The following is a 25,008-nucleotide window of genomic DNA, read 5'->3' as shown; positions in this document are numbered from 1 at the left end:
CAGAATTAAACTAGTGTTAAGTTGTTTGCCACATATCACAAAACTAAGGAGAAAACAGGGGGCACAGGGAATTTAGTAACAGTTAAATTGGACTCGTGGCAGGGGGAGGGGAAGTTGGAGAATTTAGTGTTCAGTTTTTTTTTTTTAAATTTTAATTTCTTAAAAATTTTCAGAACATAAATTGTTTTTTATTCAAATCCACTTAGCATGTTATTATTGGACATGTGAGCTCCATATACATGTCACATCATCAACTTAACAGAAATTTCGACATAACCCAATAGCATGACCAAATTAATGTGAGAGGTATAACATAAACGACCAATAATGTCAACAACATAAAAACACAAGGGACCAAAGATGATAATTTCTCAAATCTCAGAGACCATTTGTGATTAAAAAAAAAATACCCTTACCTAAAAACACCCAAAAAATTAAGGACTAGAAATGTCGAAAACCTTGCATACGACGGAGTTTCAATTCGTCAATCGACTCATTTAACTTTACCAATATATGATGGAACACAAGCAAACATTAATTGTGTGTAGAGTTTTCAGCGAGGAAATGTGCAATGAGTGTTGATTTTGTAGGTACAAGAGTGAGGAAGAGAATATATCGTATTTCTCAAAGTGGGTTCCTTTTTCTTAATATGATGTACCATTTGACACTAGGGTAATCTTGTCCTTTAACAATCGGGTAAAATTTGAAATCTAAAAATCGTTAAAAGGTTAGGTGTATACCTAGGGAAGGAAAATAGTTGCGTTTAAATGGAGGCAGACTTACCAAAATGATTGATATCCATTAAATGTGACTATTCTCAAGGAGGGACATTATAATATGGAAAAACTTGTTCAGGGTTCGAGTTACTAATTGGTCACCATTCTCACTGGGAATGGTCACCAATTTTGTGGCCTAATTTACCTTTACATATTAGCACCAATACACCGGCCAAGACAAAATATTAGCTCTACTACTTGATCCTATTGCTGAGAGCTATTCACTTCTTTTGACGAGCAGTTAGCCAAGTGCGGCAGCTTCAACTTCTACCTCCGGATCCTCATCTGTTGCTGAGATTAATGAAGCAGATTGAATCTTTCCAGCATGATCAAGCCGCATCAAAATGACTCCCCTGAAAAAAATGTATAGTGAGTAAAATGTATGATCACGGCATCTATAATACATGCAAATCATATCGTTCCATCATAGTGGGTAGTTGAAGCATATTATGCCAATATATTTCAGAATAGAAGGAAAGGAAATACCAAAGTTGAAGTTTACCTTGCATAGCGAGACTGTATAGAAATATCCCGCACCTTAATTCTATTGACTGTACCACTTTGGCTTACAAGAACCACTTGTTCATCACTTTCTCCATCTTCTGTGAAGTTACATTAAGTTGAACAAAATTCAAGGGATCGCTCATAGATATCGGAAAAAAGCCTCAAATATAGTTTCCAAACATCACCTGCCAAAGAGAAGCCCACCACAAAAACTGCTGCCAAGCGATCCTCCAAGGCAAACTGAAAAAGAGCAGTGAAAAATAGGTTTATTTCTTATTCAGTCTTGAATAAGTAACTTCATAAGGCTTTGAACAAGGAACTTCATAAGCATACCTTATATCCTATCAGGCCAACCCTATTCAATTTGGAGGAGTGAAATCTGCTCAAGGGAACACGCTTTCCATATCCGCTCTCAGACACAAATAACAACCATGGCCCCTTCACACTTCTAGCGCTATGGAAAAATCAACACAAAATATTAGATTAGCATATCCGGTTATTCGGGTTACATTGCATCTGGAAAATAAATTCAGCTTTAAACCATCTTAATCCCAAGCAACTAGGTTCAACTATGTAAGGCCAATTTTCTTTAGGTCGTTGCAACATTAACCCCTTCCATTTTCAACCTCCCTTTAGTTTTTTTTGTTAGCTGTAACTAGTTAACCAGTAGGTCAACTAGTAGTGACTATCCCTCAGATTTTCTGCCATTCAACCCCTACCATAAATTTGGTTTATTTCTTATTCAGTCTTGCCTCCATTTCCACTCATCCAGCACATCCACTTTCTAGCTACAGATTGCCAACATTCTATCAACATTATTTCTCTTGTATTAATAAATGAGATGCCATTCAGATTGGCCAAATAACCAAACATCCAACCAAAAGCACTTATATTACTAGGTTTTGGTAATTCATGCTTATATAGCAGCAAACCTGAAGTCCAGTATGGTGCTAACCAATGATTAGGTAATAATAACAAGCTAGAAAAATTAAAAACAATATGTTGTAGAAATTACGCAATATGGGGAGCTTCCAACACCCTCTCCAAGTCTTTTCTCATAGCTGCTGGTATAATGTCCACACTTGCCATCTTATCCCCTTCTTTAAGTCTCATGGCCACTGCCCCCCTAGTGTTTCTCCCTAGTGCACGAATCTGGTACATAACAGAGATGAACGTGATAAGATGCAAATTAGTAAGTACAAAACTCCTTGATGAAATGTAGCCTCCAGATGGTAATATAGCACCAAGAATTTCTAAAACTTTTTTTTCTTTTTATTATTATTATTTTTTTGTAAAATGACCAAGGATATAGGACCACAGGTAGTACTAGTTCTCTACAATAATGAGATTTCTACATGAACATAGTGAAACAACTACAGAAACTCAATTCCAGAGATTTAGGACTTGCAAGTTTTAGACATTTGCGCATAAACGGGTGCCAAAGTGTACGGGAGATACAAGATGATCCCAGCAAAGAGAGAAATAAAGAGACAAACAAATAAATAAAATGGGAGAACATGGGTAGCCCACAAGAATAGCAATCTCAAGACACAAGAACTTGAATTATAAAATTATTATTGTTCTTCATTTCAAGAGGCTCTACATCAGGAACATGGGGACACCTGAAGTCCAGAGGTTAACAAACTTCTTGAGGATGAAAAAATTGTGCTTAGTAGGTAGGAAAAAATGATATACAAAACATTGTGCCTTGCAATTGCCCTAACACTGCAGTTTAAGGATATACAAAATCCAAATAATAGCAAAAGATTCAAACGAGGCTGGTGAGCTACAAGCCTACGAAACAGTAATAATACTAGGAATAATAACAGTAGTAGTAATGACAATAACAATACTAGTAATAACAACAACAATAGCAATAACAATAACAAATAATTGGTAGTACTAACAATAAGAATAACAATAACAATGACGATAATAATAATAATAATGGGGTTGGTGAAGGGAGGGCCCCAATTGGTTAAAAAAAGAAAAAGAAAAAAAAAACCCGCCCCTTGGGGTTATCCTGTTCTTGGAAGAAGTAGAAAAAGGAATAAATTTAGTGATAATTTGACTCTTCGTCGCCTTAGTAAATAGGCGAGAAAATAGAATTTGTTTCTTCGTCTTTACAAAAATAAAAAATAGGAGTAATTAATTGTGACGCGTTCACTAAAAAAAAAAAAAAATCCTTTTGTAGCGAATCATTTAGTAAGAAGAAAAAAACAAATACACTTAACACAAAAGCAGAAAAACAAATAATAGTAACCTGGTCCCGGTTTAGTATTTGTTTATTTAAATAAAATATTTTATTAAATGTAAACAGGTTTTACCTGCATACCAATGTGTATATCAATGAGAAGGAAAGTGATGTATACTTACAATATCAGAGGAACTTAAGATGACCATTCCATTCTGTGATGCCATCGCTACAAGGTCATCATTTGTGCAACAACGGACCCATTTTAGCTCATCACCAGGAACCTATCACATGAATGATGATTTGTGAACCAAAAGAAAATTTATGCACGGCTGGAAATACAAGACTTGCACAGAAGGAGAACGAACCAGTTGAATTGCTATGATTCCTGTTGACCTGATTGACGAAAAATAACTCAAAGAGACCTTCTTAATGTAGCCATTGACAGTAAGCATAAGCAAAAACTGATCCGCAGCAAACTCACTCACAGGAATAACAGATGTAATTCTCTCTCCATCTGACAACGATAAGATCTTGCTCCAGTGTAAAAACAATTATTAACCTTCAGCAATTTAAAAAAGAATGCCTGAAAAAGAGAGACTGATTAGTAAATAAATTACCTGAACCAGTGGTGTACCAGCAGCTGTCCGAGTGCATTCAGGAATTTTATACGCACGAGCAGAGTACACTGTTCCTTTATCACTGCAAACATAACCTTTGTAAGTCATCAATCGACAAACATCAAACAAATAAATTTGGAAAAATTGACAATCTTAAGACGGACACCAGATGCAAAAGTCCTTTCATCACAAAAGTACAAAAGCAAACTCCTCCTTAACATTCAAGTCATAGGCCAGCCATAGGTAGGACTCTGGGAACTAGGTTTGCACCATGTTTTAGGAAACCCGGAATCAAATGAAACTATCTATCAAGACAAGATATTAGCCTAGTAAAAGCAACATCTTGTGTGGGCTGTGAGTAATTAATATTTCATACCATAAATTGGTGAATAACCCATGGGACGAGAACAGTTTGTAATTTAAGTATGAGCGTAGAGAAGTGGCAATTTCATAAGGCAAGCCTTTTGTTTTCATTTTGCCAAAGTAGTAAAGAGGCACAATATATTACTGTGCATGATTCCTGAGTTCCTATGTGGTGTTGGTGAAGAAAATTTCACTTGGCGCAACAGGGACTATGGGGAGGATGAATCTTTGAACCATAACATTAATGTCTCAGTAAGTTGAATCTTGAAGTTTTAAAAGGCTAGGCGTACAACTGAGGTGTAAATTATTTCAATAAAATAATATAAAAGTAATTAAAATGTTAAAAATATGTGCTAAAATTTATTAAAAAGAAATCTTAGAAGATGAGTCAATGAGAGAAGGGAGATAGCAGTTGACACAATTGGCGTGAGAATTAGAATAATATGAATTGAGAGCTTAGGTTCGCAATTTTGGGAGAGTTAGTTGAATTAGGGTTTACATGGTCTGATTTGGGATTGGATTGTATCAGTGGTAGGGGATGAAGAACCTGGTGGTGTTGTAAGGCTTAAACAAAAAAGGATGTGTTCACTTTTTAAACATCCTTCACAAACGATGATGTTTTGATATTAGCCTTCCATGAAACATGGAGTTTTACTAAAAGGAACCAGCCTACTTGACAAAACGGCTGCATTTCACTTTTAAAAAATTCCAGAAAAGTTAGGCGCGCAGGGCAGGAGTCGTCTTCTTTGCAAGGTGCAGCTGCCATTGTTGCCACTTTTAGCTGCAGCGTGTATGCCTCCAACTGCCTTGCACTGCCCCGCACCCAACGCGTACGCCTTTATGCAATATGCTAGCGATTGTACACCTGTGGCAGTTTGCCGACGCCTCTTCTCAACGCCCACCTGAGAAACGCTTTTTAAACCTTCATCTTGTTTATAATCTACTATGCCGCCACAATCCTTGTCCCATTGTCTCTTCAAACTAACAATATTACATATAACCTTGGTAGTGATAAGGATAGAAGCATTGGATCTAGTTATACTTCGCCAAATCCCCATTTGGCACAGCCAAGCATAAACCTTTGCCGTCAACATGAAAAACACTAGACCACCAGATTATGAGCCCTCCAATACATACTGAGAGTTCCAAACGTTTTAATCCTTCTAATTACTAGATAAAAGAAACCCTCGGATAAGAAAGCCAAGAGATAAAGTACCTGAAGTACAGAACATGATCATGTGCGCGACAAACAATAAAGTCTGACATTGCATCATTTACCCTCAATTTCCCAACAGATTTGCCAATGGTTCCTCGATTTTGTAGATTGAAAGTGTTAGGTTTCATCCGCTTAACATACCCCTTTTCACTGAATGCCTGACAATTATATGCAAAGAAAACTTTAAGAAAAGAAAATTGAAATACTAATGGGTTCTTTTCTTTTAAATTTTCCTTCTTCGGAAATAAAGAGTAAAATATAACTTCATGATAAAGAAGGTTGATTAGCATATACCAAAAGCATTTCTTCATTTGGAATAACATCTATGTCATCAAGGTGGCCACTATCACTGTCCTCCAGCATTGAACGCCTTGGACTGGAAAACTTGCTTTTTAACTCATTTGCTTCTTGTTCAATCAACTGATTGAAATAAAAATAAAAAAAATAAAAACAGAATTGTAATTCAATTTGAACCAAATGGAGGCAATTAAAGTATCTTCCCTATAAACAGTATGACAGTCATCTTAAGAACATTTAACATCATTTCCAAAAAGGGTCGATGAAAAATGGTAGAAGTGAAAATGATGATACAAAGACAGCCTATTCACCATTTTTTTCCATAACAGGTTAAATCAACATAACGATCAAGATCCCACTTCCAACCTAATTAAATGCATTCTACACTGCCTCAACAGGAGCATGGCGCAAGAGGTTCGACCTAATCAAATGTGCATTTTTTAAAATAATATAATACAAAGAAGCGCATTGAAAAAAACTATCTGAAGGATTACAAAACAGAGTCCTAAAACTATGTACAATAATCAGAAGAAATATATAATACAAAAGTGTATAACTCAGTAGGTTTATTTCAAAACATGGGGAAAAATTTCAGACAGATATATAGAAATACAGGAATCGATACCTATGTCTAAACATAATGTGTGATGAAAAATGCAGGTCTGAAAATATGTCCTGATCTTTAAAAAGAATTATAAATGACCTCTAAAGTGGCATGCATATACACCTTCACAATACATGCAACCAATTGGTATTAGAACTATACCTGTAATATGTATTTCTTGCTTGACAAGAGTTCTTCTAGTTTTGAAATTTGCTCTTTTAACGATTCACTTTCATTAATAAACTTTTTCCTCTGCACAATAAGGAGAAAAGGATACGAAGTTATCACCCAAGGTCTCTCATCAAGCAATCAGAAATTACATTTGAATGCACCTCAAGCATGGTAATTCTTCTCAGGCTAATGTCTAATATTGCTTCAGCTTGTTTCTCAGAAAGATTGAACTCTGCATAAAAGAATAAGAGATAATATCAGTACCTTTAACCACGCCTACTGCTCAAAAACAGCCGCCACAATTAAGTAGAAAATATGAAAACAACCTGAAAATAATATTCACCATTGGGTATAAAGACACGAAACTGGCTAAGGTGTAAGCTGGGGAATCTCGCAACTAGAGTTATATATGGCTTCACGAATTATTAAATTTTCAAATTAGAGCAACCAACCCAAAATAAATGGGAAATAAGAGGCCCATATTTCATGGCTTCAGCTTGGGAAGTAGATCTTTGAACACAGTTGATTCGCTAAGGAATACATTTAAGAAAAAGGAAATCAAAACACCAGGGTATGGATAGAATACAGATAAAAAAAGTCTGCATTCCAGAGCTGATTTCAAAGAAAACCAAACCCTAGACATCAAGGAAATTTGAATAACAAAATTGCAAAACATGATTACATTCTGTTACTGAACTGGAACTCTCATCTACTCCCAAAAAAACCTTGCTAAGTCAGGCATTAAATAAACCCTACCCCTAAGAACTAAGTTTGAAAAAAATAATAGATTATTGGAAGATTCTAATTAGTAAAACCATAAGCATCCTTAAACTTGTTAAACTTGTGTTGCACTAGACCCCAGGTGCCAAAAAGAATAAAGCACATGACAAAAAATCTACTGCACCAAAAAATGTTCCTTGCAGCAGAAGCTAGAAAGCGAAAAAACAGAAAAACAATACATGCAGAACAACAGAAGTTTAATGACAAAGCCAGAAAATCATGTCTCAGTGCTTTTGAACCACAACTTCTACTTAAGTTGAAGAAAATGAAAAGCTCAAAAACATAGGGGAGCTCACCGCTCCTTAGACCAGATGATGCAATTGCATTGCTAGAAGATTCTCTTAGTATACGAATTACTGCATCCAAATTATCCAGGCCCACAACAATGCCCTATTTCAACAAGAAAATACATAAGGACTATGAGTCTGTAGTATGGTGACATAAATATGAATCCAGTAAAATAGAGTCACAATAACACAGCAGTACATAAAGACAAGCTAGAATAATGTGAAATGCAATGGGAAAAAGAATGAAATCTTCTCAAGTTTACACCTGTGGTTTAGAGCACACATCCAAGGACATGTATGGATGTCCAAAAACATCAAAATAATCACTTTGAGACGACTTATGAATAAACTTATCTAGAATTAGAAGGAAAATAAAATTAATAAAAAAAAGGTAGCATACCGCAACAATATGTCTTCTTTCCTGTGCTTGTGAGAGTTTGAACTTGGCACGTCTCTCAATAACAGAACATCTGAAGTCTAAGAATGCCTGTGAATATTCATTAACAAAGGCAATATTTAGTACAGCCCCACCATTTGGTACATTGAGAACCTTGTACCAAAACAAATACCAATATCTTAATGCAAGAATATCATAATCTCAATACAACAATGAATGAGTCCGTTTTCCTTTTGTTGTATGATCGAGGATAATTTCTCCTCTTGATTATCAATACAAAAGTACAACAATGAATGAGTTAAGCATCAATACTTAGGAGTGATGAACCAAATATTAACCATTCACTGCATGCTTTAAAACCAAAGGAGCAAAATTAAATAAAAAATCAGTAACCAGGTAGGTTGAGATAAGACAAACTATCCAAGATTTGAAGCCATTAAATGTCCCAACAGAGTAATACAAAAGCTGAGCAAAAACATTATCCATGAAATCAGAATCTAAATTTTCCAATAAATGTTTTCCCCTATAGACTTACTGATGTAGTACAGCCTGTAGGTATTAGATTAATCACTTAAACAATACAACAGAGAGAATATAAGAGATCAAGGAGAAGAAAATATAGATCGAAGAGACGAAAGAAAGGGCAGAAACAGTAGAACAAAGAAGAAAATCAGAGATCGAGGAGAAGAAAATATAGATCAAAGGGGCGAAAGAAAGGGACAGAAATCATAGAGTTCTATAGAAGGTTTACTCAACATTCAGAACTACATGGGGGTATTTATAGCAAACTAAAACCTAGACATAATAGGATAAAAATCCCTTGCTTAAACAGAAATCCTAACCCAAATAAAATAGGAAACTTAAAACTAGAAACCTGGAAATCTGGAAAAGTAGAAATCCTACTAGAATTTGGAAAACTAGTGAATCTATGAAACAAATACATTAGGAAACTAATAAATTTAGGTCCTACGTGTCCTGCATCACTTACATAGTTAATAGGAGCAGGGGAACTCAAAAGCCAATAAAATATAAGCCAGGGGGCTCAAGAATTTGAACTAACCAACCCATTGAAGTAAAATATTTTTCAATTACCAAAAAAGTTTGCCATACTAGAGCAACATATTTTCATATGGCAATTTAATAAGGCATATATCTTCAGATGATGGCCTCTTGACAGTTTCTCTTTTTCTTTCGACATTGAGGTCTCTTGAAAGTTTGGACAACACCTTTCTGCTTTTAAGTTTTGAATGCATTCAAAGAAATCAGAAGAATTTCACTATCCAAGAACTCTTTCCAAATTGTAGTTGATTTCAATCCATCAGCTCTTGTCAATTTTTTCAAAGACGACTACGATACTAGTCAAACTGTCAGTACCTAAAAGTGCTAGCAATGTTAAAATAATTTGTACTTGCACAAATCGAACTAGATATCAGAAACTAGAACACTATAATCCAACAAGATTTATTTGATTTTCCATATCAGTAGTTGACCAAATTATTATATGCTTATTGAATAAGTTTTCTTTTTGCAGCTTCTACATGAACAGTACACTAACATGTCCATGTGCTGCAACTATTTCCATAGCCATAAGTTAATTTTATTTATTTATTATATATTTAGTTTAGTTAACTAGGAATCATACATTTCACAGAATACAATTCTCATGGGAGTGACAACAATGCTGGGAATTCCTTCAGATTGATGGCTAAGCATTCCTGAAAGACTTGGAAGTACAGAAGTACTGCCCCTTTCAAGACAGTATCAACAGAAATAGATGAACGGCTAAAACTGATCAACAATAAAAATTCCACCTTGCCACAAATCCCTGACAGTTCAACCATTTTTGCTGCATCGACATTTAAGAAAGTGTAGTGTTTCTATTGTTTTAATTCTATCTCTTCAGCAGAAAATGTAAATCCTAAGACTCCTAGGTCAGTTTGTTTTGACAGAAAATTATAACAATTACCTAGGTTGCAATTCCTTGATGTTTGTTTGAACCCAACAAAAAAAAAGAAGGATTTCCCGTTTAGAGAACTTCTCTAAAGCACAAGCATTTCCTTAATTCTTTTGACTACTTTACTGACAAGATTTATTACAACTTTAGTTACCTTAGTGCCTCACGTGTTTCCTCTACAAATAATACTTGCATTAAAGGAGACATAGCGGTGCAGTAAAAACAAAAACACATAAAAAACCATATAAAATCCAGTACGAACTCATGAAAACAGCAGCCCAAGTAGCGTGAATTACAAAATGATTCTTAAGGGAAAACAAATTCCAGCAAGAAAAAACATTTTCTCGAAATAGCTTACCTACAATATACAAATATATTAAAATAGCATATATGCATGAGTGAGCAAGTGGGTCAGTGGGTGGGCATTTATACTGGAGAGATTAATCTTAGGTAGTCACCTGCAGCAACTGCTTTAGACCCATCTGCTTAGGTTGCCCATTATGAATACTGTGAATAGACAAATTACCAAATGAAAACCCAAGCATTGTGATGAATCATTTGAGCAAGAAAGTTCAATAGAACAATGGAAAGCCATAATTTAGTAACACCAGAATCATTTTGAAAGAAGAAATTCATCCAATCGGATCATTAATTAATATCATTATGTGTGGCATTTCGATGAAGGCTACAATGTGCACATGCTTCTTGGTTGCACCACTATGTGGATCATATCTAAACAAATATCTAAGGCTACATTCTAGTGATATTGACAATATTTCACTGACATTTCTGTTTTCTTAAATGAAAAAAAAGGCAGCTTCTGCCATGCAAGCATGGTGGACAAGTATTCCACACCTTCACAAAATTACCTTGTGTTTGTCCAATTGTATCTCCCAAAACCTACTCCAATCTCAAAAACAACAGCTTATAAAGTACTTCATACAAGCTGGAAACCAAACTCAGTGGCGTAGATTTATCCTTTCCCATTGAACCTTTTGCCTTCGCAATAAGGCATATGTATGTCTAATAGGTTATTGCATTTATCACCCATCCTTTTGGAACTTTTCAAAGGCTTTCATCAAATTTGCCTCCAAAATATCCCAATTCCCAACAATGTTGAAACAAATCAAATGAAAAACCAACAGGCCCAGAGCCTTCAAAATCAGAACTTTGTGTTTAGTTTTATCACACAATCCTTGTATTTGGGATATTTTTATTACAGCTCAGCTTTTGACTAAAAAAATTCAACGACAATAGACTAATTTAATTTTCTTTATAAAATTAGTTTCCAAATCTAAATATTTTGGTTCCTTGAAGTTATAATATTCAATCAAAGTCATAACTTTCAAGGCCAAAATGCAAGTTTCAATTTTTAGCCCTAAAAATCAACTAGAGAAGTATAGGGAGAGAAATTGCATACACCAGTGAAGAACCAAAAGCCAGAATCTTAAATCTCTACGAATGTTCTTGAATGATGATAAAGATATCACTCACCCAACCATGTTACAACTAAAGCTGCATTGAAGAGATGTGAGGCGATAAAGATTATTCAGAACAATTGATGGGTCAGATCCTCGCTTGAGCTGAAAAGAGGATGAAAATAGATCATAATCCAATTGCAGAACCCGTTTTTTATTTTTAGAAGAATAGCAAAACCGTTTTACTAATTAAATCTCCCATAGTATTGTGAATTCTTCAGAATGTTAGTATTTAAAAGCTACAAAGTACTCATAGGAGAACAGAATTAAAAATAAATAAATAAATTGCATACCTCAATGACAACACGCATTCCAGAGCGATCACTTTCATCCCTAATATCGCTTATGCCTTCTAAACTCTGTAGAAAAAAAGGACAAAAGTATAAATAAATACTAAAACGACAACATATTAGGTAACATATCTTCAATGAAAAAGCTGCATCCCTAATATAAGGTCAACATGATATCAACATCTAAGAATAAATACTAAAACGAGATAAGAATTAAGAACAATGTATGACCTTATTACTTTAATAAATTTCATGTGAGTGATACAGCACATAACTTAGATGAATATATTGGTACTTATTGGATTTAATATAGCCACATATTAAATAAGAATTACAATACTAACAAATGCATTTGGACCCTAAACACTGGAATCTTTCAGATTAGAATCAAATAACATATATAAAAACCAATCACAAAACTACCTTTTTAATGAAAAATTACAATCCAGCAGTTTTTAAAGGATCATTTGCTACTTGCAAGAATGTCACCTTATTTTCCACAAGTTCGGCTATCTTCTCCACGAGGGCTGATTTGTTGGTTTGGTAAGGGATCTGACTCATTCACAAAGTATAAAATCACTATAAAAAATAAACTCTTTCATGATAATCTAAGCCTACATGCATATTTAATGCAAACCAGACAAGAAGACCAAGGCAAACCTCCTTTATGATAATTGCACTTCTCTTTGTTCTAGAATCAAGCAATTCAACATCAGTTTTCCCTCTGACCACAATGCGTCCTTTCCCAGTTCGATATGCCTCCAAAATGCTTCACAAAATGAACATTTATCCAAACATTATGATTGCGCAAACATAAATGTCCATGAATGTTCTTACCCACATGCACAAGAACAAACACACATATATAAGGAAGATGCAGCCAGCATAAGCAAAAGGGATAATTCTGCCACCATGGCAATCCTTTATTACTCTTAGCATTTGTATTATATTACATCTTCAATTACACTAGTATATACTATTTTAATCTATCTTCACCTTTAGCTCAAGTTTCTTGGCAATTTTACTTATTCAGAAAATGAAACAAAACTGTTTGTACGAACAGAGTAGCCCCCATGAATTTAGCAGCAAGTATGCAACATAAGACGTATCACCACTGCCCATCATCACATTCAATTTGAAAGCATCCCTTTAATACAACCTATTCAAACGTTATACAAAAACTGGTAAAAACCAAGGAAAGAACTACTACAAGGAGGAGGCTATCACTTTTTCGTCCAAGCTTACTAGAATGAACCATGCTTTACATAGCAAAGGAATGGTTCCAACTTACCCAAGGTTTCCCATAATCAGTCCTCCAGTTGGAAAATCAGGCCCTGGCATGTATTCCAGTAATTCTTGCAACTGTCACAGGGAAAACCAAATGTCAAATACTCGAAAGGAAAAATGAAACGGAAAATAAAGTGAACACAAAAACAAAAATGGGTCAATAGAAAGCAAAGTTCTTTTTAGTTAACATGAGGGTTCGAATTATGCCCAATAGCTCTAACTTCTATGGAGAACAGTGATGGCAATGATAAAGTCATACTTTAACATTACTGTATAGCCAATCATTGAGATTCTTTAATATCAAAGTTTCAAATCATCTTAATGGACAACAAAACTACAAGTGCAACACGAAATTTCTCAAAGACTACTTCCAAAAAAGTTATTGAGCAGCGCCACATGCAAAAAGGAATTCTCTGATTGGTTTTAAAGGAATTGACGGAAGATAAGTGTATATGATGCTACATTAAAGACTTGTAACTCTTGCCTAAACATATTTGTTTGCCATTAAACCCAAATTGTCATATACTAATCATGGATACAGTTTATATGTAAAATTGATGCCCAGTTGATTAGTTTTGTATTTCCTGAAGTTTCATTCAAAAATTCCATACTTTATAAGAAAAATTTATCATTTTCATTCATTTCAATATTTCCAGCAATATTTTCAGTGACATCAAGATTTTCATCCTTGGATGTAACAAAGGGAAATACTAGATTCATTTCAACTATCTGATAAGTTGATAGAAAAGAAGCAATTTTTCCATGTAGACAAAGACTCAAGTTTATGTCAAAGACTCTTCCCCAACTGACTCCAAGTTGGTACATAATGTGTAAAATGTAAGGAGAGAATGCAGATCATTGTTTGTCCATTGTCGGGTAGCTTTAAACTTGTGGTGTTTACTATTCAAGGAGGCTGGAGTCATTTGGGTAATTCCACAAGGGTGCCCTTCATTGGTTAGTGAAAGTCTTGCAGCTTTTGGTAGAGGAAATAAGGCTCGGGTCTTACGGGGTTGTTGCCAGATGGCTGTCCTGTGGGTGATCTGGATGAAGAGGAATGAGGGGATGGGGGTAGAAGAGCTGTGGGAGAGGGTGAGGTTTTTGTCATCCCTTTGGGCTTCAGTTACATCAGATTTCAGGGATCTTTTCCTTTTTATTTTGCTAAATTGGGAGTCATTTATAGGGTAATGTGTTTTTGTAGGTTTCGTTGTTTTTTATTTGTAATCATTTGTAGTTTGTTTTTGGTGGACTCCTTGTTCACTATCTCTTGTCTATCTTAGATTATCTTTAAATAAAATTTGTTTCTTTTCAACCCCAAAAAATAAAAGGGGGGACAGTCCTTTGAAAGGATACAGCAGAACTTCAATTTTAAAAAAAGAAAACTAATTGAAACATACCTAATTAATATAAAATAAATAAAAGGTCTCGCCACTTACCGTAGCTTCTGGATTGTGAATTAACACACTAAGAACATCTACCAACTCTCCAAGATTATGCGGAGGAATGTTGGTTGCCATGCCAACCTGAAAATTAATTTAGCAATATGTGAATTGAAGATATACAATTACTGAGGAAGAACAAGAACAAAGCACAAGCAACAGCTTTTGATCATGAAGGGCAATTAAACCTAAGAAAAATACCGCAATCCCAGAAGCACCATTCAGTAATAAAGTTGGAAGTCGAGCAGGTAAAACTGATGGCTCTTTTTGTGAATTATCAAAATTCGGAGTAAAATCAACCTGCGCCAAATGAACCACATCATGCAAAAACAAATTAATGAAGAATAATATTTTATGACTAGATAATGTATGGAATAGCTCTGACCGTATCTTGATCTAAATCTGCCAATAACATTGCTTCTGCCAGTGGCTGCAAAAATAAAGCGTCGATATGGTTATTACTAAAGATAAAAATATTCCTTATAAACAAAAAGCATGTAGCAAAAAGGGGAATTAATGCACCATATATATCTGCATGTCTAGTACATCATGGCATAAAGTTCACTGTAAAAGTTAGCAATAAGAGATTTTTTGGGACCCGAATTGAATTTAAATAATAATGTTTATTTTTATAACCTATCGATGATGGGGGAAACTATTCATGATGACACATTTACTTGGACAACCAGCTATGTGGCACAGGGACTTGTAAAAGAGCTGCCCAAGGCAAAATTATAAATATTAAAAATATAAAAATTGGCTTTGAACAATGGTTCCCCCCTACACTCCCTGGATTTGTGTAAATGCAGCATTTTCGCACTCTGCCAATGTGCAATAGGCATTAAGTAAACACTCTGGAACAAGATCTTTTACCTTTTAGAGCACTAAAAAAATTACTCACAACATCACTATAATGACATACATACTGAGATAAGGAAGGGGGATGAGAGAGAGAGGAGAGAGAGAGAGAGAGGTTGCCCCATTTCTGGAATAGAATATAACCTAAAGATCTTAATATTCATCTTGATATCATGATTATTAAGAACCCATACAGTGTTCAAAGTAACTAAAATATCTGAACATACTTCCAATCTGCACTCTGTGTAACGCATGGCAGCTGCAGGATCAGCATCAATCGACCCAAAATTCCCATGCCCTTGGATTAATGGGAATCGTAGGGAGAAATCCTGGAAAATTAAGATTCAAAGCAATCAGGAGAACACATGAACTAAATAACTACTTATAATGTGATCTAAATCAATATTTACAAAGAGAAAAAGTTCAAAAACAAATGGAGTAGAATCCAGAAAGCTGGAATTTTTTTATACGAGGAAAAAAAATTTCCAAAAAAGAAGTAATGAAATTTTATTGTAAAGACATTAAGGGGCATCGCCTAGTATATACAGCAAATAAACATAGAAATAGAAAATCAAAGGAGGCAGCAACCGATGTTGCTTGTCCATCCAAAGAATTATCAATGATGTTGAGCTTCCATTCTCCAAATTGATTGTTCCATCCCTCAAAAGCTCTTTGGTATTTAATTTCCAACCATGGATGCCTAAAGATGTGCAATTTTTTTTTTTTTATGGTAAGAAAAAATCTATTGAAAAATAAAATAAAGTATATCCACTGGATAGATTACCCACCAAAACAATACATCAACATAACGGGAACAGAAAAACAAGATTAGACTGAAAATAGTACTATTTCTCTCACAATTGGAACCCCAAAAACAGATTAGACTGTACAGGTGCTTTCCAAAACTCGAAGACACAGAAGCCTAGAGTTGAGACCAAAATCTGACTTTACCCCATAACACCTCCATCCCCACACCACTATAATTCACAAAAATCTTCTTACACCTCGCCAGCCAAATTACAAAAAAGTTGCAGAGAGTATTTATCTATAGCCATTATAATTACACTTTTCAAAAAACCTACCATGTCATCCAGAGAAGACATGGTCAACACAAGATGACAGCACTCAAATATCCGCAAACAAAGAAAGAATACATCGCCCTGTTTCAGAGTTATTCTAAAGAAACTAACTCCTACAGCTGAGAAAACTAAAAAAAATGTAACAAATGAGAATAATGGAACACTACAAGAAGGCCATCCAGAAAAAGAAAAAAAAAAGAGATCGCAGATGTTGAAGTATTTTTTGTATTGACTACTAGCTTATCCGTTTTTACTTCTGTAATGAATTCATGTATTGGTTAATAGAAAAAGTTATTGTTACCTGAGCCATTCGCACCAAGGAATCATAGACAGCAGTGTCACCATGGGGATGAAATTTTCCTAGAACCTGCATCCAAGCATTTTCTATCAATCGTAGATATAAATATTGGGAATTCATACAAATGACACAGAAAGCCTCTGATTACTAACCTCTCCAACAACTCTAGCACATTTCTTGAATGGTTTTCGTGACGCAAGCCCCAATTCATGCATTGCATACCTGTAGTTCGAGAACAATACAGAACAAATTAAACATCGCTCACAGAAATTCTTTTCTTCCCAGAAAATTTTCTCAGGAACCATACAATCTACTAAGCAAACATCACTCACAAAATACGACGGTGCACAGGCTTCAAACCATCGCGAACATCCGGCAGGGCGCGGCCGAGTAGGACAGACATAGCGTAGGCCATGTAGGCTTCAGTGGCCTCCTTGTGGAGCTCAACACGAACGATTCTTTCTTCGCTGTTCTCACTTGTGTCCTTGACCAGCACACTTCCATTCCCATTCTGCCCCTCGCCTGGGTCCTCCTTTTGCGGGTCGTCCTGGAGCCTCGCTTTGATTGGGCGGACGTGGGTCCCGGGACGGGAGGACGATGCGGACAGGAAGCGGAGCTCCGACAGGTTGTGACGGAGACTGGAAAATCGGGTAGGGTAGAGCGGGGCAGCGAGGCGGTAGCGGAGGATGGAGGAAGAAAGGCGAAGACTGGAAGCTAAGGCCATGGTAGGGGTTTGGGGAGAAACTGAGGGTTTCATAGAGATAGGGCTGAAGGCGCCATTTGGGGGTTTTGGGGTTTCAGCTACAATCTAAAACCCTGGCTTGCGATTGCTTTTGGAATTTCGAGGCCTCTTGCGCGCCAAGATGTATGTGGGTTTTTGGATTGGAAGCACGGCACGTGACTTTCTAAGGGCAGTTTAAAGGATTACTCACAAAAGCACAAAAGCATTTCAAAGGACTATGTAAAGTGTTAGTTGGATAGGGAATGCTAGTAATTTTTTCTCTAACTTTTTTTTTTGGGACATTCTCTCTTCTTCTCATGATAAATATTACTTTCCTTATACTTAAAACAATGTCATTAATATATCACACAAACTAGTTTTTGTTTTCCAAATTTACCTTTATTGAATGTATTAGCTTTTATATTTCCTTCAACTTTCCAAATTTACCCTTATTGAAGGTTAGAGAAAAGGTTGTTAGCATTCCCCTAGTTAGATTAGTCAAGTTTTTGGTGAGCTTCCAACTTGGTTTCCCCACTCCTCCTTCTATTGAAAGGACCAACTTTTTTCTAAGTGGCCAAAATGCAATGTGTAACATCCCAACCCAAATTTAAGTATTTGTTTAATTTAATTAAATAAATAAATTATGAAATTACAATTTTGCTCTTGAAAATAGGATTATTTTGGTCACTTTTTAATTTGGAAGGTTTTGGGGAAACGAATGGGACCATGACATAGATTGCGTTGAGACGAGTTCGTATACACGTAGTGTGCTTAAATCAGAGTTGAAACGATGAAGTTACGATCAACAGAAGCATAATGCCACAATCGTAAATATTTCGAAGTTATTTTTTTTAAAACATGAATCCCTCTCTCTCTCTCTCTCTCTCTCTCTCTCTCTCTCTCTCTCTCTCTCTCTCTGCGAGCGACAATCCCCCTTTGAAACAGCCGATCAGTTTTTGCTTCACCGCCGCCACCTCCGGCCACCCCGATCGATGGGTGACCGGCTCCGCTCCCTCTTTGCATCTCACCCCTCCGCTGCCCCAGCCCCCAGTCGCCGTCGCTGTCACCGAAATATTGAGAAAACCGGCCGATTTTGACCCAAAACTTCCACCGCTCGTTCCAGCGATTTCGGCCACCAATTTCTTCGATCTAAGTATGCTTTTTCATCCTCTCATTGTGTTCTAGCTGATGGTTGGGTTGATTAGGATCAATTTCTGTGATTTGAAAATCAAATTATCGCTTAAAGTTTGGCCAGTTTTTGGCTAGTGTTCCTGTCACGTCCCGGGATCAACTCCGCCGTAGCACGATATTGTCCGCTTTGGGCCCCTCCTCTCTAGCCCTCACGGTTTTGTTTCTGGGAGTTCACGAGCAACTTCTTAGTAGGTCACCCATCATGGGATTGCTCTGGCTCCCAACTCGCTTAACTTCGGAGTTCCCACGACTCCGAAGCCAGTGAGCTCCCAAAAGGTCTCGTGCTAGATGGATGCGGATGTGCACATATAAGGCACATCACCCTCTCTCCGTTGGTCGATGTGAGATCTTACAATCCACCCCCCTTAAGGGCCCGACGTCCACGTCGGCACACTCGCACCACACGGCAGAGTGGCTCTGATACCAAATTGTCACGTCTCGGGATCAACTCTGTCGTAACATGATATTGTCCGCTTTGGGCCCCTCCTCTCTGGCCCTCACGGTTTTGTTTCTGGGAGCTCACGAGCAACTTCCCAGTGGGTCACATATCCTGGGATTACTCTGGCCCCCAACTCGCTTAACTTCGGAGTTCCCACAACTCCGAAGCTAGTGAGCCCCCAAAAGGCCTCGTGCTAGATGGATGCGGGTGTGCACATATAAGGCACATCACCCCCTCTCCGTTGGTCGATGTGGGATCTTACAGTTTCTGGCAAGTTCCGGTCACTTTTTGGCCATAGAACAAGAACAAAAGTTGCTCCACTCATTGTTCTAATCATGTAGGTATAGGTCTTGATCAATGATTTGGAAATTTTCCTATCACCGGAATTTCTCTGGGCACCCACACGTTGCCGGCCCTGGTGGTCACTCATGGGCATTGTTTGGGTGACCCTTTTGGTCCTAAAATGCTCCACATGCCGTCCCGAGCAAGACAATATGCTCATATTTGAATTTGGTTATCATTTGATTGTCAATCGGATTACGCATATTAGGCGTTATCCGGGTTCGATATGTTCAGACCATTGGATCGACCCCAATTTCATATATATTGATCTAGGCATCTCTAGGATCATGTAGGAATTCGCGAATCGTGAATCGGAGCCCTAGATGCTTTGATTCATTGATTAGATTAAACGATAATCGTCCGATCGTACAATCTTGAGCGATCCGACTGTTCAATTTGGACCAAACTTGCAGGACATGTGTTATAAACCTTGTTGAACTCATCGAAACTTTCAAATGGAAATTTAGGTCGTGGGCCCCGCGGGGCCAGTTGACCAACTTCGAAAAGTTTGACCACTCAATTGACCAAGCGTCTTCCAAAACTTATTCATCATCCAGGACACATAGTTGGACTTTAGGAACTTCTCATTCGACGTACACACACTTTAATCCCTGAAAATTAGGAATTTGTTTTAAAGTCCTTGTTCGAAGTGCCTTATTTTAATATCGTCCTAGTGTTCTTAAATAGGTACTCCGACAATTCATACTCAGCAGGCGGGGCCCTCTCATGGTCAAGCAGCGTGGGACTACTTGTGAGTTGACTTTGTTTTTAAACTATAATCATTATTTTCAAGAATGGAAAAAATATGCTTAATGGTTTCTTGATTATTGAGTTATTATTTATTTAAATGATGAATATAATATTATTATGAAAGTATTGGAATTATATTCGAATAATTGCGAATTGTGAATATTTTGAATGGATATGTATTATTTTTTAGAATGACTATTTATATGTGGGTATGTGTTGAGTACATAGGGTTGTTGGGAAAAGTTATGAAATGTGGATTGGGCTGTGGTTTAAGTTAGTTTGAGTGTTATTAGCACTACCCTATGTACCTCCCCGGATTTGGAATACTTGGTTTGGAAATGTTGGAACTATGGGATACTTGGATATGTTGGAACTCGGACACCCTTGATGGGGTGTTTCGTAGACCCTTAGCGGGGTTAGTTTGCACGCGTAGGACTTGTCACAAACGTACGAGTATTGAGGATTCTGCTGTACATGCTGGTGAGCTTAGTCCCAGTTGGACGACTCGTTCTCTAGTCATATGGTCAATTAAGGACTCTTCCATGTGGACTAGTCAAACAATCCCCCGGTTGGATTGTTTCCCTAGTACAAACTTGGTAGTGGTCACCATAGCACCATATTTTTGACACAATTTTTGGGCCATTAGATTACTCCACTTTTAATGGTTGAGATTAAACCTGACATGGCAAAATAAATTTTTTTTAATTAATATTTATACATTGGGATTAAAATTTTGATACCATATAAATTAAGAATTCATTCTCTCTCATCTCATTAATTATCTTTAATTAATTCATTCTCTCTTTTCTAAAGAGAATTGACGTTCTCCTTTGCCTCTGCTTCTTCTCTCTCTCTATCATCCCATTCTAATCCCCAAAGCCACCCTCACCACCACCACTCCAACCCCTATCCTACCTAAACCACAAATCACAAGGATTCTCTCTCTCTCTCCCCCCTTCTTGTCTGGTAACGTCATCGCTTCTGAACAAGGAAAGAGGGATTTTGAAGATTGCCGATCTTGGACTCAGCCGCACCTTCACTATACCTCTCAAGAGTTACACGCATGAGATTGGTTTAGCTGACTTTGTCTTTCTCGATTCTGTTATGAACTTTGTAGCCTAATAAAGCAAATTTTATAAATAAAAAAGTGCAAAACGATCTGGTTTTCTCAATTCCTTTATGACTCAGTTTGGCTTCATGTCAAACTAGGTTGCCCATTGCACTGTAAATTTTACTTTTACTTTTACTTTTTAATTCTTTCAAATGTTGTCCCTTAAAATAATTATGCATGGATTTTATAATATTGGGAGGGATAGTTTGCATGCATGGTAATATCAACACGACTACAACATATAATTGAAAACCTCCAATAGTCGATGCATAAATACTTGTACCAAAATCTCTTAAGCAACTGTCTACCAAGCACAACCTCCCATTGTCCAGGATTGATCAGGCGAGTGGATGCTTAATTATCATATTCTCAAAACTTTCTAGGAACTAATATGCTAGATGAATTGTACCTCTATGGGGCGAGGGAGGGAGGGAGGGAGGGAGAGAGAGAGAGAGAGATTAGATTACTAAGAAGAGATATTACGTTTCCAAGAAAAAAGAGAGGAGAGAGAAAATAATTTTATTTTATTTTTATGAGAGAGAAAATAAAATTAATGATTGTTTATTTAAAACATTAAAACTATTTCTCATGTCATTCCCTTAATGTTAGCAAGAGTCCAATCAATGTCTGGTCTGTGAGAATTCAACACATTAAGTAACTTACCTTCTTGCAAAGAGTCAAGTTCAAAAGATATTACCACTGGAAAAGTGTTGTTGGACCCCAAGAATGCATGTTTAAGTCCCGTAGGTAAGGCTTCAATTCTAGCTTAGGAACTTCCACATTTGATGGCAATGTCTTTTCCTTCCGAGGTGGAAGTTTCTCAAACCTTGGCCTCCATTTATCAACCTGCAAGGAATTTAACAACGAATTATGATCAGCAATTTTTGGATCCTCAAGTAATTCAGATTCTTTAGAATTCAATAAAAGAGACTCTAAAGGTTCAGAAATACTAGTCTTCTCAAATTGATCCTGCACAAGAGCTTCAATCAAGTTCACCACTACACATTCATCATCTTCATAAGGTCGCCTAAAAACATTAAAAATGCTAATTTCCAATGTCATGTTACCAAAACTGAGTTTCATTACCCCACTTCTACAACTAATGTGTGTGTCACATGTAGCAAGGAAGGGACCTTTATCCAAAAGGTCTGATGAAAGTTGGATGGCCATTTAATGGCCTTATACCATCTATATAATAATATGCGGATATAATACATATATGCAGATGGACTCATTGAAATTCCAAGTCACTCAACATCGATGGATTATGTTCAATCAAAATTAGAGACTCTAGGAGCCACATCGTTTGACCAAATGTTAGGCCTAAGTCCTTGGTGGCCCAAGCTCTACCCTCGAAAATAGGCCCAAAAACCTCCGGATGTTTTCATGCATGTGACGAGATCTATCCAAGGAAAGCAATCAAAAGAGAGTGATGTCAATCTGGAACATTCCTAAGGAGGAGAGAATCAAGTGATTAGATTTATAATCTGATGATCTCATTCGAATCAATTCCGTGAATTTGGGAAACCACACAAGGAAAGATTTTGGACGAAGTTGACCTTCGGCCATTTAATGGCCAGCCCATGGGCTGACGAATGCCCCTATATAAACTACATCAGACAAAGAGCAGAAGGACCCCAACATCAGACACAAAAACCTACTTTTGTCTTTCAATTTTCTATCCCTAGACTAGGTTTTTATTTTCCAAGCAAGTAGACTAGATCAGTTCTTCACTTTCGTTAGTGTAAGTTTAATTTCTTGTATTTTTTCATTATGTTGTCTTAAGATTCAATTTTATCGCTTTATTGTTAATTGTTATCGAATTTTCTTTAAGCCTAATTTAATTTCAAATTGCTTTATTTTATTGCTTTTATCATTTATATCGTTCTTCGTTTAATTTAAGTTTATCAATCGCTTTGATTTACTTTATCGCATTTCAATTCTCATCTTTAAGTTTAATCGCATATTTTAATTTAATTTGCATCATTATAATTAGAAATCTCAAAAATACTAAAATACTTATACTAAAATACCTTGCTTGGCTGATCAATCAGCTGGTTAGAAGTCAGAAGCGCGAACACAATAATCCAACCTTTTCAATTCAAGCCAGTCAGTGGCTTGGTGATGGCACGCCTACGCAATCTAAAAGAAGGACCAAAAACTCCTTCAATCGGCCTACCTGGCCGAAAAAGGGAAACATAATTTGGCACGCCCAGTGGGACCACTAGGTTTGTATGGTCGTAAACACTAGGGGGAATCCTAGAAGAGATCGAGAGTTTGAAGAGTCTAGACTTCGTTCAGACTCAGAGACAAGCATGGTTGGTTCACTTCCTATGAACACTCAGCCACAAAATGTTATGAAAGGACAACAAAGCCAAAATGGCGTCAACCGAGCTACGGCCGTTGACCCTAACCATGTGGTGGTCGAAGATGTTACGGAAGCCAATGGAGGACCAGTCTTGAGGCCGAATCCGACCACTTCACTGGAGATCCAATAACTCATCCGAGCAATGGAGACATCAAATCAACTCAACCATCAACGGTTGCTAGATATGGCTCAAACCATAGCAACCCAAAATGCTCAGATAAATGAGAGGTTTGATCGATTGCTAGGCTACCAAAATGGCCAAAATGGGAATCAGGTGGCTCCAAATGGAGTGTAAGCTGCAGGGCCTCAAGTAGAGGTTCAACCAAACGTCTTGGGTGCGAACCCGCCTTAACCAAATCCACCAGCTTGGGGTAATCCAGCTTCAGCGATCAATGTTCCGCCAATATGTAATAACCCATATGTGGGGCCAACCAATTCCAATGATTCCTGCCATATAACCAATTCCGTCCACAAGTCCACCAGGGGGCAGGAGTCAACTTCGTTGGTCATCATATTAACCAATTTATCGGAATCGGTGGGTGGAATAATATTGGTAGGAACGCGAACTTGAATAATCCACTACTAGGAAACCAAGCGATCGACCGAGGGGTGATCGAACAGATGATCTAGGATATGGTGCCTCACGCTAGGAGGATTGGTAGACTAGTTTATCGGAGGCCTTATCCGGAGCATTTTGATCAAGAGGAGTTTCCCGAGGATTCAAAGTTTCGGACATTGCATTGTTTTCAAGAGATGGATTTCAGTCGACTGTGGAGCATATTGGCCGATTCACGGCTCAATGTGCTGAAATCGGACATCGTGAGGCCTTGAAATTAAGGTTATTCCCGAGTACCCTCACGGGGGTTTTTTTTCATGGTATGTCAAACTTCCTCATAACTCTGTTCCAAATTGGCAGACCACGAAGCAAATCTTCCATGAACAATTTTATCGACCAGAGCCAGAGGTTTCGATGGCCGACTTGGCCAAGATGCGTCAAGGATCAAATGAGTCAGTCTAAGAATACATGGGGAAGTTCAGAGAAGCAAGGGCTAGATGTACGGTCAACATGCATGAACATGAGTTCGTGAAGTTGGCCCAAGGCGGATTATTACTCGATCTTCGGAAGAAGTTTGAGGGTATTGAGTTTCGCGATATCTACGACCTCCTACTACGAGTGTATTGATATGAAGCTCTTCT

General features: G+C 37.0%; 1 protein-coding gene across 1 annotated transcript; it reads right to left on the bottom strand.

Moving 5' to 3' along the window:
* Positions 780 to 17,751, bottom strand: LOC18786022 (DNA gyrase subunit A, chloroplastic/mitochondrial). Its single transcript, XM_020557919.1, has 27 exons — positions 17,222 to 17,751; positions 17,042 to 17,111; positions 16,893 to 16,958; positions 15,740 to 15,841; positions 15,040 to 15,084; positions 14,856 to 14,954; positions 14,652 to 14,738; positions 13,223 to 13,293; positions 12,592 to 12,700; positions 12,421 to 12,483; positions 11,935 to 12,000; positions 11,658 to 11,746; positions 10,622 to 10,670; positions 8,213 to 8,299; positions 7,822 to 7,915; positions 6,907 to 6,977; positions 6,737 to 6,826; positions 5,968 to 6,093; positions 5,674 to 5,831; positions 4,095 to 4,176; positions 3,843 to 4,007; positions 3,657 to 3,758; positions 2,296 to 2,432; positions 1,614 to 1,734; positions 1,466 to 1,520; positions 1,279 to 1,378; positions 780 to 1,129 (listed from the first exon to the last, which is right to left on the bottom strand). Exons 1-27 carry the CDS (start codon positions 17,644 to 17,646, stop codon positions 1,018 to 1,020), a joined length of 2,841 nt encoding a protein of 946 aa, XP_020413508.1. The 5' UTR covers positions 17,647 to 17,751; the 3' UTR covers positions 780 to 1,017.

This window comes from Prunus persica, chromosome G2 (assembly GCF_000346465.2).
Source record: "Prunus persica cultivar Lovell chromosome G2, Prunus_persica_NCBIv2, whole genome shotgun sequence".
Lineage (NCBI taxonomy): Eukaryota > Viridiplantae > Streptophyta > Magnoliopsida > Rosales > Rosaceae > Prunus > Prunus persica.
This window is presented reverse-complemented; position numbering and strand designations above follow the sequence as displayed.